Genomic DNA, 12053 nt, shown 5'->3' on the forward strand with positions numbered 1-12053 from the left:
CGATATAAATTAGTGTTAACTAGGGGTGTAAGCGGTTCGGACTAAACCAACGAAACCGAAAGTTCAAACCGAATCAAACCGAAAAAATATCCGACCTTGTTTGGTTCGGTTTGAAACCGATCCGAACCAATCAAAACCGATCTAGTTTGGTTTGGTTCGTGGTTTTTCATTTCGAGATCCGTAAAACCGATGAACCAATCCGATGATAACCCCACTCCTTATTTTACTAATATTATCCTACCTCACACAAACTTATGGTTAATCCCAAAATTAAAGTCCAACATAAAATACTTTTTAATCCATTCACTTTCTCTCATCATTATTTTCATCTCATCTCATCAGTCAGACTCTTTCATTTCTACTAAAAAATAAACCTTAGCCATCAACCACACCAAACCAATTGTTCATCACCACCGACCACCACTGTGATTGTTTATCTCTTTGTTAGTTTTATCATGTTTATGCCATTGATTTGTTATTTTGACTATGTTTTAATTTTAGGATGTGTTTTTTGGATTTTTTGTGTTTGTTGATGAATGATGCATGTATGTATCATGGATGATTGAAATATTTAAGTTTGATGAAGTTGGTTTTGAAGAATGATGGATGAATGAATTTTGGATCAAATGTATGAAATATTGAGTAAGGTTAGTTATGAAAAGTTGTTTGAAAAATAGAGAACATGAAAAAATAAAATATGAAATACAATTATACAAAGTTCTATGAAATATTTTTGTGAGAATATGAATTTGTTTTTAATTGTATTATTAAACAAACCGATCAACCGAACCAATCCAAACCGAACCAAACCGATTAGTTTGGTTCGGTTTCTTTTTTGAAAAATAGTGAAAACCGAACCAATCCGAACCGATGAAGATTTCATTGGTTTGGACATTTTTTTGACTGAAAACCAATCCAAACCGAACCGTTACACCCCTGTTAACTATTAAGTAGTCAACATTAGACAAATGTGTTTATTTTTTTTATTTTTTTATAGTACTTATGATGTTCTCTTTGGATGGTACTAATGATGTTTAGCTATATTCTATCTAATTTGTGCTGGAAAAATATGTAATTGTCACTTGTTTTGATCATTTTCATTAATGTGAATGTTTGTTTATTATCATTTTTAGTTATGTTTATACACTGTGCACTTATACTATTAATTTTAAATTTAATTTCTTAATAACGTATCGAGGCCGTATCACCGTATCGGTATTGCCGTATCAGTATCGTATCCGTATCGTCGATCAATCTTTCATTTTATTTAACTCTTTTATAACTAATATGGATTAAGCAAAAAAAGAAAACATTTTTGTGTATGAAGTTTGCAATAACGCTTGTACTCTTACCAAAATAATGGTTATATTTGAATGATCAAAAGAAAAATGAAAATTGAAGCTTAAACTATAATTCGAGCAAATTTTCATTTGAATTTCTGGTGGATCTCATGTACAAAATTAGGAAAGATAATTACAAAGAATAACGATTTGTCTCTGAGCCATGCATCACATTCACACTCGTTGAGTGTTACATGTTTACCTTTCAAGCTTTGAAGCCAAGGTAGTGAGGAACATGAAGACCATTCAACCATTCAGCTGCAGACTTGGGTCCAGCTTGGAGAAATATACCAGCGGTGAATTTGTTAGCTTCGGCCCTGCTAATGACACCGTGATAACCCTTCCACTTGACCCTCCTCGCAACATTGGCACCAGGTCCGGTGTTGGCATACTCTGCATAGTAACATGTGTTGTGATTTTGTTCTCCTTGCCAAATGGTCCATCCATCTGGATGAATGAAATCACCAATGGTGGATTCCATGACGACGGTCTTTGCTAAATACTTCCATGGTCTGCCCAAGTAAGACCTAATTGTGAATCTTTCTGGGAACAATGCTGCTTCTGGGATGATATTGCAATCCTGGATCACAATACCAGTATTCAAATTCATCGTGTCTGATCCGTCTGCGGTAATTGTGTTGAATTGCCCTTTGCCAGGCTTTCTTACAATGATTGTAGAGTGTTGGATCAATGTAGCAGATGATCCAAAGATGAAGTCAACGGTACCAGAGACAAGACAATTGCGGTAGTACTGCCTGTTGCTTTGAACGTACAAGCTGTCTTGGTAACCCAGGATATGGCAACCCACCAAAGCAGACATATCACCTTGGTTTCTAAATGCCACAGCTTGGTGACCATCAGGACCGGCTGTGTTCTCAAATGTCATTGCCTTTCCAATGAATCCTATTGCGGTGTTGGCTGCATTCATGGATAATCAATTAATTAGTAATTTCGATCACATTGGCTATATATGTCAATGTTATATGTGTATATATATCTTTTCAATGTTAGTTATGTTTTCTTCAAAAATGAATTTTGAGGGTGATGCCACTTTTTCTCATATACTCTTCATTCATAAGGTACATAATTAATTAAATAAAATAAAAAAGTTTCGATCGATGATAAATGAATTACGTACCGAAGGTGGCGGTTTGCATGGTCTTGACACCAGCAGCAAAGCTCTTTCTACCGGTGACAATGGTCCTTGCAGGGCCATCACCATACATAAGAATGTTAACAGCATCCTTGGGGACGATGATGTATTCGTCATAGACACCTGCCTTAACATAGATAACATATCTGCCTTTGTTTCCCTTAGGGTAAGCGGCAAGAGCAGTCTGGATGGTTTTAAATTGGCCGCTACCATCCTTGGCAACAACAGCATTAGGCCTAATATTTGCTCTCCAATTTTTTCGTTGCATTTTAGCCAAAAGCTTGCGATCAGAAGCAGAGATCCATGAAGGGTATCCTTGATCATCAACAGTCACCTCAGAATTAAGAAGACGACGGGAAACAGGTTTGACATCAAACTTCAAGTTGAATTGTTGGAGGATGTCAGACAAACCAGTCACAATGTCAAGGGCAACAGCAGTAACCTTTTGTACGCTGTCCAAACTCTGAACATGGAATTGCTCCTTGATCTTCTTCTCACCATCATTTGCATCGTCAAATCCTTCCATACAAGCTTGTCTGTAAGAGATAACTGCACTCAACCAATTCCTCATATCAGCGTATTGGTCATGAACAACTTGAATGTTGTTGTCACGAACACAATTGTTGGAGAGGTCAAGACTGTCCAAAGCGAATTGCATCAAGTCCTTGCAGTCATTAAGAGCCATCTTGGCTCCATTTTCCTTTCCATACTCAGTGGTGAGCCTTTCACTCATGTTAAAGGCCTTAATGACTTTGTCGGTGGCTGCCTTCACGGCGGCTGCTATGTATGCCTTCGGGTCAGCGGCATCGGCGCCATGCACAGAGCTAAGAGTTTCATGACAGAGTTTTTGGTCTTGTGCATTTTGGCACATAATTCTAAGATTTCTTTGTTGAGTTTGAACCTCGGGGTCTTCACCATTTTTGCGAACGACGACAACAACGCCGATGGCAACACCTACAACAAGAATAAGAGAAACAGCGGAAATAATTACCTTTCCCGACATTTTTTTTTTATTTTCTACTCAAATTATTTGAAGACTAGTTTCCCCCCCTTGGTGTTTTAGTAGGGGAGGCTTATCGGAGATCCTTGCAGAGTTGTGAGATAATGTTATAATTTTTATAGGTTATCAATAAAAGTTTCAACCAACAAAGTGAATTCCATATTTGGCAATTTTTTAGATGATAGGCACATAATAGTCGTAAACTTCTCGGTTATTTTTAGGAATGGGTTGAAACACTATCTACCACTATTTTTCTAATTTAAAATTGCAAGTTTGTTGTGAAGTTTTGCAAGAAAACAACATTTCGATATTAAGGTTAATTAATATTTTGAGGTAAATTGGACAAGGTTGATAGACATCTTAATGTCTAAAATTAGTTGAAGGACATCATTTTTAGGATCTCGAGTTCTTTGTTTTTTGGGAAATAAACAATGAGTTTTTGTGTGTATGTGTGTGATCTTGAATAGGGCTGCCATCACCATTGTACCATTGTGGATTTGTATATCATAACTGATAATAATAATTTAGGATAGTTATTTGGTACCATATTGAGTTGTGGATTTTTATTTAAAAATAAAAATATAAATTGAGTTGTGGTTGACTCGCATTAATCCATTATCGTTCTAGCCAACTATAACTTTTAGGAACTACAATAGTTTAAACTACTTTTGTTATATATTTATACAAGTTCAATTTAATAAATGAACTATCAAGCAGCTATGTTAAATATAAACCTTCAAAATACTCTTGATATTTAGAAGTTTAATGACAAGTCCTTCAAAACTAGGAGAAACATGCATCGTAAATGCCGGTCTTTAGGGGTGCAACAAGGCCTATAGAACAATTAAATTGACTGTTAATAGATAAAAAACAGTCACTGAATGTTAATTGTTCATAGATAATGGTTCATTAGGCTATATGTTTTGTTTTAAATCTATCTACGGTCTTGTTTGTAGGTAAAAGCTAAACAAGAAAAATGATGACTCTTTTTAAATAGAGGATGACTGTTTAAATATTTTACGTTTTGTCGGGTGTTATTTACTATTTAAATAGATGATAAATTTTAAAAATTAAAATTGCACTTTTTTAATTAGGGGTCAATTTTTTATATTTAAATATGGCCTCCAATTTAATTGAGTCTTCCATGATTAGCTAAATCCTTACATTACAGTCGATGCTAAGCAAATTTAATATATTAGGAAATGACAAGAAGATTTGTTTGGACGGTAAAGTCATAAATGGAGAGAGCTTAACGGGTAAAAATCCTCTCCATTTGTAATTTGTTCAAAATAAAAAATTTCATAACGAAATTGATAGACGTTTGGCAAGTGCACCAAATACTATCGAAGTAGTAAAAATATCGTTCCCACGAGGACTGTTTTTAACTTCAATAATTCAATTGCGTTATATAATTAGGATGTATAAAAGTTATTTTTGGTTTGCCACTAGGCAGTAGATTTGGTTTGATTTTACGAAATCAAATAAAAAAGAATAGATTTGATTAAGAAAATATGGAGAGAGATGAGATCAGGTCTTCGAATCCTCTATGTTTCCCCTAATTGGTTACTGCACCTATTATTACTAATGATTCTCTAGTTTCACGATAGTTAACAAATTAGCCCTAATCAATCCCTTGAGTTAGGACCCTCTTTTTAAACTACAGCCCCTAATTCCTTAGGTGGTCTAATAATCATCAAAGGTTTAAGCACGTTAACCTAATATCACTAACAAACGATTATCCATTCCTAGACTAACCATGTTTATTAGAACAATTCAATTAGGTCTAAGTCGAAAGCTATGGTCAGTAGTCATTCGATCTCACAAAATCATGTTTATATTTGATCAGGATATAAAAAGCAGTAAGAACAATTGAATTGAATGAAAACTAGAATATCATTAATAAGTAATAGAGTTTCACAGCAACATGTATCAATTAGGGTTACATAGATTCATCTCTGACCTAATCTCTGAGAGATTTAGCTACTCATAATCGAGTTTACAAATAGCATAATCAATGAAATAATTAAAACATACATGAATTGGTAAAAGGTTGAAGAAATCGCCCTTCTAGCCGTCTCTGATGTCTCAAAATCGCACTTTGCTCCCCAAAATCGTAACCCTTGTTCTTCAGATTGAGTGCAGTATTTATAGAAGTCATGGGCCTGACCCATCAAAATCGCGCCACGCCTTGTTAATTGGCGTGCCGCGATTTCCCTCAAACAGGGAGGATGTAATTTTGCTTCAAAAATCGCAGCACGGCTTGAAATTGGCGTGGCGCGATTTCCTTCGAACAGACTTCAATATTTAAGCTTTTTGCACTCCAGAACAGTATAAATTGCATGAGAACTCTATCAAAATGTCACAATAAGTCCCTAATATTACGTAATGACAGAATGTCATCACAACCCCAAACTTAAACCATTCCTTGTCCTCAAGGAATTTGCTTGCAACAGTGACAAATGACAGTAAAATAACAGTTACCTGACAAAACGATAGTACCCAAAAGTTCATTCTCCTTCTAGCTAAAGATGAGCTAGTTTGACTTGTTCGCATCCACCAATTCACAACTCCACGCAACAATATGAAATAGGGTTCTACCAGTCGACATGCAGGTCTACATATTACCATACGCTTGAAAAGTTTTTAAACATCAATCAAAGTCAATATCATTACACACTTTTGAGGTCTTTAGGGTTATAACGGGGCTTAGGTGAAAGGTGGGATATATTTGGATAAGTAGGCTACAAAATTTGAGTTAGGCATTCCTACGGAAATTAAAGCACAAAATTCAATCCTTCGATCATTCACCTTGTGGAATAACAATCAATGCAAAGGTACTAGAGAATATTTTTAACATTTAGGGACAATCGAGTTTGAAGTTACTCGGATTTTCAATGTTTTGTCCCTTTTTCATCATTCAATTTCTTTTTTTTTTAATACACCATTTTTGTGTATATTTTGCATGACAATCTCATATTTTTTTTTTCATTTTTGTTCTCTTATTCTCTAGTACCCCCACCCCAAACTTAGTTGGTTGCAAATTCCAATAGCAACCCCAAACTTAATCTTTAGCAACATTCTACAATGCCTTAACTCAGAAATTCATTAAGGGACAAGTCCTAAAAGTCTCTAGGCTTGTAATGTAGTTTGTCACCGAACAAAAAGTTCTAATCCTACCGGCTCACAATTGGTTAAGAAAGGATAAATTCAACAAATTAAAACAGGGTAGGCTTCAAAAAGGCTCACAGGACCAAGCACTTTTGCCTCAGTGTGTAATTGACAAAGACCAATCAATAATAGAGAAACAATGCAAGTTCTAGAAATGTAGTTGCATGGAAAACTAATCTAAATATAAGTAAATTGAAAAACAAATTTGGCAATGAACCTTATGGCTGAGATTTCTGGGAGTATGTGACTACCTAGCAACGCCGTACACTTCGCCTTTGAATCAAGTCACCCCTCCTTTAGAACTTTTGGAATACCGTTTCATCAAACAACTGTTACTAAACTGGAATAAGTCACATGAAACAAAACAAATTCATTAATAAAACAAGTGCAGGAGCAATTACAATAGGGAAATAGGTTCAATGGACTTCGACATTAAAAAGAAAATAAAAAGAAAATACATCAAAAGAAAAATGACTGAAAAATAAAATACAAAGCAGAAAATGCTAATCCATCAGTAGATCAGCCCATATCTTGATCATCATCCGAGTGTTCAGCCCCCGGTGTCCTCAATCCTTCAAAGATGCCATCCCCTTGATCTTGCTCGGTGGTATTGAAATCATCAGTGATTTTCCTCCTCATGCGCAGTCCATACTCTTCTTGATGTGTAAAATATTGCTCCATGTGCTCACGGGAGCCTCCAAACCTCTCATAAGACCCACGAATCGGACCCATATGCAATTGAGCCTCCGCAGCAAACGCAGCTGAGAACCTAGGACGGTTCACCCACAGCTGGTCCGAAGTCTCATTCATCCAATTAGCTTGCACATGCATGAATTCCTCAAGCTTTGGGTGAAGAGGAGCATAACCCCCTTGGCTACTACTCCCTCCTTGCTCCATTTGTTGTTGCCTTGCTGCCTCCCTCTCTCTTTCCTTCATATAGCCTTCATATTTCTTCACAAACCCATCCATGACCGAGTCGGTGATCGGCTTCATATTGCTTGTGTTGAGATCACTATCATAAGCCGGCACCAACTGTTGCTCACACAACCAATTAATTAAGCTTCCATGTCCCAATTGTGTGGTGTTCCCGGTTGCTAGATCATGAAGACTATTGGCCAAGATGCGGCCAATATCTATGGGGTGCCCCTTGATGATGGCATAGGCAGCAAGCACCCTCTTGAGAGGAATTTCAGAAGTGCAAGATGCACTCTCAAGAGTCTGGACCACATATGATACCCACGCCTTGGGTACCGGCAGCATCTCCGCATAAGTAAGCATCCGGGACTTTTTCCAAGTCGACCCAGGCCTACACATGGTGGTGATGATCTCATCAAAGATATCCTCCGTAATCGCAAATCTCTCCCTCCTCAATTTTTCTACCCAACACTCCTCCGGTGCTTGAACATTCAGCCATGCGTTGAGAGCATCCGGGCTGAAATCAATATACTTCCCTCGAACAAAAGATTGAAAGGGTGTATCGGACACCCTTGCATTTGCAAAGAATTCGACGATCACCGTTTTGTTGTTTGCCTCGTCGATCATTTCATTCAATCTCGTCCACCCCCTCCTTCTTAATTCAGACTCAAAGAAAGGATATTTCACTAGTTTTGTGAAATCAAACTTCCTCTCCCCTATGACTTCGAAACTTTTCATAGATTGATGGAACTCTTGGGCTTGGTCATTGATGAAATGGATGGCGTTTTCGGGTGGTTCGGATGCGGCACGAGGGCGTTTGGATTTGCTTGTGGATGGTTTGGGGTTGGTGGCTTTCTTTGAGCGCGTGTTTCTTTGGTTGGAGGCCATTTGTGGTTTGGGAAGATGGTGAATGGGAAGTTTTGTGAGGTTTGGGAAAGTTTTGAATGGTTGTGGTTTGATGGTGGTTTGGATTGATGAATTTGTGATTGGAATGTGGTATGATGATGGTTTAGGAAGTGAAAAAGAGATGAAGATGAAGAGAATTCGTGAATGGAAGTTTAGGGAAGTTTTGGTAGAGAAAGGTATGAAGAATGGAATGAAAATGATGATGAACAGTGAAGGATTTATAGGTCTGTCTGGTCAAAATCGCGGCACGCCAAAAAGCAAGGCGCGGCGCGATTTTGTGTTGCAACGGCTAGTAACGGCTAGTTTTTAACGGTTGGGAAGTTTGGTGGGTTTGCAACGGCTAGTTTTTGCAACGGTTATGAATCTTTCAAGCAAAATCGCGCTGCGGCCAATTACAAGGCGCGGCGCGATTTCTTTAAAACAGGGAAAGGGTTCTCCTGTTCTTCAAAATCGCGGCACGCCAAAAAGCATAGAGCGGCGCGATTTTGATGAAACAGGTAGTGTGTTTTGCTTCCTCAGGCCAAAAAAATTGTTTTCTTGAAAAAAAAAATGCCTGAGTTCCTTTAAGTTCTGAAAATTTTTGAGGAGAGAATCATGCAAGACATCAGTACCTTGCATGATTTTCTTGGCAAGAGGTATATTTTGAACAAATTTTTAAACTTTCCTGCCTTGTATTAAAAGAAAAGAAAAATATTTTTGTGTTTTTATTTTTGAAAGCAATAAAATCATACCTGAAAAATAAATAGTGGGTTGCCTCCCACTCAGCGCTTCTTTACCGTCACTAGCTTGACTGATGACTATCCCTAAGGATCAGTTGATGTGGCTCCCTCTTCATTGTTTGGGAGTCCTCCTTCACGGTACCGTTTCAGCTTTTGTTCCTTACCCTTGAAAGTTCCTTGTGCACCAGACTTCTTTAGGTCCACAGCTTCATCAACAAGCTTGTTTCTTGCCAACCCTTCGTCACAGTACCTCCTAATTCTTTCTAAAGTATCAGAGAGAGTTGAAAGCATACACCATTGAAAAGCAGCCGGCCCATTACGCATCCCACAGGGAATCCTCTTATAAGCCAATTTACCACCTGGACCAGTGGTAGTAGTCTTTATTTCATTTTTACCCGTTGTCAATCCCCCATACTTGTTGTCACGGATGTCTCCTGATGATTGTTGTTGCATATGTTCTTTGCTTACTTCCAGTTGCTTAACACCCTCTATCTTTCCAAGATCTTCAATCACTTCTTGTCTGTCTATAGATTCCACACTTTCCACCTCCTTAGATTGAATAGGTTGAGATTTAAGGGTTTTATCTTCGACTGTTTCTTCCACAACGTCAATCCGGTAACACTTGGGATTCTCATCTTGGTGCTTCATTGCCTCAAAGATATTGAAGACTACCTGCTCCTTATGAAACCTCAACATTAGCTCTCCACGTTCAACATCAATCAAAGCACGACCAGTTGCAAGGAAAGGTCTCCCTAGAATGAGTGGCATGTCTTCATCTTCAGCCATATCTAGGACCACAAAATCTGCTGGGAACACCAAGTCATTAACCTTGACTAGCACATCTTCAAGTATACCGAAAGGATAAGAGATTGACCGATCAGCTAAAGTAATGGTCATTCTTGTTGGTTTTGGTTCCCCACACTTAAGCTTCTTCATCATTGAAAGAGGCATCAGATTGATACTTTCTCCCAAGTCACATAGAGCTCTACCAATGTCTACCGGTCCAATTGAACAAGGGATAGTAAAAGCACCAGGATCCTTCAGCTTAGGTGGCAGTTTCTTTTGAAGAATAGCGCTACAATTCTCAGAAAGTGCTATGTTCTCATCATCCTTAGGCTTCCTTCGTTTAGTCAACAAGTCTTTCATGAACTTAGCATACAACGGCATTTGATCAAGAGCTTCACCGAAAGGAATATTCACCTGGAGTTGTGAGAAAAGTTGGATGAACTTCTTGAATTGGCCTTCATCCTTTTCTTTCTTCTTTGAAAGGTGAGGGTATGGAAGCTTCACATATGATGGAATAACCTGTGGTTTGTCTCCATCTTTCAGAATTTGACTCTTCGACTTTCTCAAGATTGAATCTTCATCAATTAACTTCTCACTTTTTTCTCCCTCTATTTTTTTCTTCCTTTCATTTTCAACTACTCCATGATCATTCTCTTTTTCAACTACACCCTCATCATTTTTTTTCAACTACATCATCCTCCTCTACCTCAACTACATCATCAACCTTCTTTGGAGCTTTTGGAACTAAAGGTGTCAAAACCTTTTTGCTCCTCAATTCAATAGCATTACAAGACTCATTCTTAGGGTTATCTTTAGTGTTACCTGAGAATCCGCCTTTACTTTGTTCAGCCAATTGCTTAGCTAATTGCCCCAGTTGAGTTTCAAGCAGCTTCCTAGAAGCTTCATTGTTCTTTCTTTCAGCTTCTTGACTCTTCTTCATCTCTTCAAAGTTGCCTTGAGTCATCTTCATGAAGTTCATCATAGTTTCCTCAAGAGCTGATGGCTTCCTTTGCTGTTGTTGAGGAGGAGTGAGCATCTGAGAGTTCAAAGCATTGTTATTTGAGTAGCTTAGATTGGGATGCTTGTTGATGCCTGAATTGTAGTATTGATTCTGCCTTTGATAACCTCCCATGAAGTTAGCTTCTTCATTTGACCCTTCTGGAACACATTCACCGTTGGGATGTTCTTCACCACATAAGTCACACTTGATTGCAGCTACTTGTTGTTGCTTTTGAGCCAAAGTGAAGCCTTGAAACTCCTTAGTTAGAGCTTCGATCTGTTTGTTCATTGCTGCTTGGTTAGCAAGGATAGCAGTTTGTTCACTTACCCCAAACACTCCTCTTTCCTTCTTCTTAGCTTCAGCACGATACTCATTTCCAGCCATGTTTTCTATCAAAGCTTGGACTTCATGATCAGTTTTGCTCTTGAGACTACCTCCCGCGGAAGCATCTAAGAACATTCGAGTGTTTGGTGTTACCCCCTCAGTGAAGATTTGGAGGTATTGCTTCTCGGTGAACTCATGATTAGGGCATCTCTTGAGAAGCAAATTGAATCTCTCCCAAGCATCATACAATGATTCACCTTCTCCTTGCTTGAAGTTAGAGATCTCCATCTTCTTGTCCCAATACTTAGACATAGGGAAGTATTTCTCCAAGAACTTCAGCTCTAACTCTTCCCATGTTTGGACAGTCCCGTTTGGAATTGTTAGCAACCAATCTTTTGCTCTTCCCGTCAAGGTGAAAGGAAACAGCCTTAGCTTCTTTTGTGCTTCAGTCACGGTGGCTGGTTGCACACAAAACTCGCAGGTTTCAGCAAAACGGCTCAAGTGTTCATGAGGACTCATAGCTTCAGTCCCATCGAATTGCTTGTCCCTCAAACCGTTGAGGACAGTTGTCTTGATGTCGAAAGCTACGGGGTTAGCTGGTTGAAAAGTGTGGGTCAGTTGACCGCGATGAGTGGCTAACCCGTAGTCTCCAAGCTTAGGTCTTGGTGGTACAACTCCTTCTCCTTCCATAGTTGCAGATTTAGGAGAAGAGATTGTTTCAGATTCACTTGAGAGTTGCTCC

General features: G+C 38.3%; 1 protein-coding gene and 1 non-coding gene across 2 annotated transcripts; one reads left to right on the forward strand and one right to left on the reverse strand.

Moving 5' to 3' along the window:
- Nucleotides 1–1402: 1402 nt before the first annotated feature.
- On the reverse strand, nt 1403–3578 carry LOC146911182 (pectinesterase 4-like). Its single transcript, XM_085722550.1, has 2 exons — nt 2479–3578; nt 1403–2258 (listed from the first exon to the last, which is right to left on the reverse strand). The coding sequence occupies exons 1-2, from the start codon at nt 3494–3496 to the stop codon at nt 1546–1548; spliced, it is 1731 nt and encodes a 576-aa protein (XP_085578676.1). The 5' UTR covers nt 3497–3578; the 3' UTR covers nt 1403–1545.
- A 7923-nt stretch (nt 3579–11501) lies between these two features.
- On the forward strand, nt 11502–11608 carry LOC146911183 (small nucleolar RNA R71). Its single transcript, XR_015020953.1, has one exon. It is a non-coding gene; the product is annotated as a small nucleolar RNA R71 (small nucleolar RNA).
- Nucleotides 11609–12053: the final 445 nt, after the last annotated feature.

The sequence above is a fragment of the Medicago sativa genome, chromosome 7 (assembly GCF_051527215.1).
Source record: "Medicago sativa cultivar Bolivia chromosome 7, Bolivia_mono, whole genome shotgun sequence".
NCBI classification, from domain to species: Eukaryota; Viridiplantae; Streptophyta; class Magnoliopsida; order Fabales; family Fabaceae; genus Medicago; species Medicago sativa.

Bases quoted from the DNA above. Each gene is read 5' to 3' on its own strand.
- LOC146911182 (XM_085722550.1), bottom strand. From the start codon at position 3,496: ATGTCGGGAAAGGTAATTATTTCCGCTGTTTCTCTTATTCTTGTTGTA. The intron at 2,259-2,478 runs GTACGTAATTCA...CCATGAATGCAG, and splicing joins CATGCAAACCGCCACCTTCG to CCAACACCGCAATAGGATTC.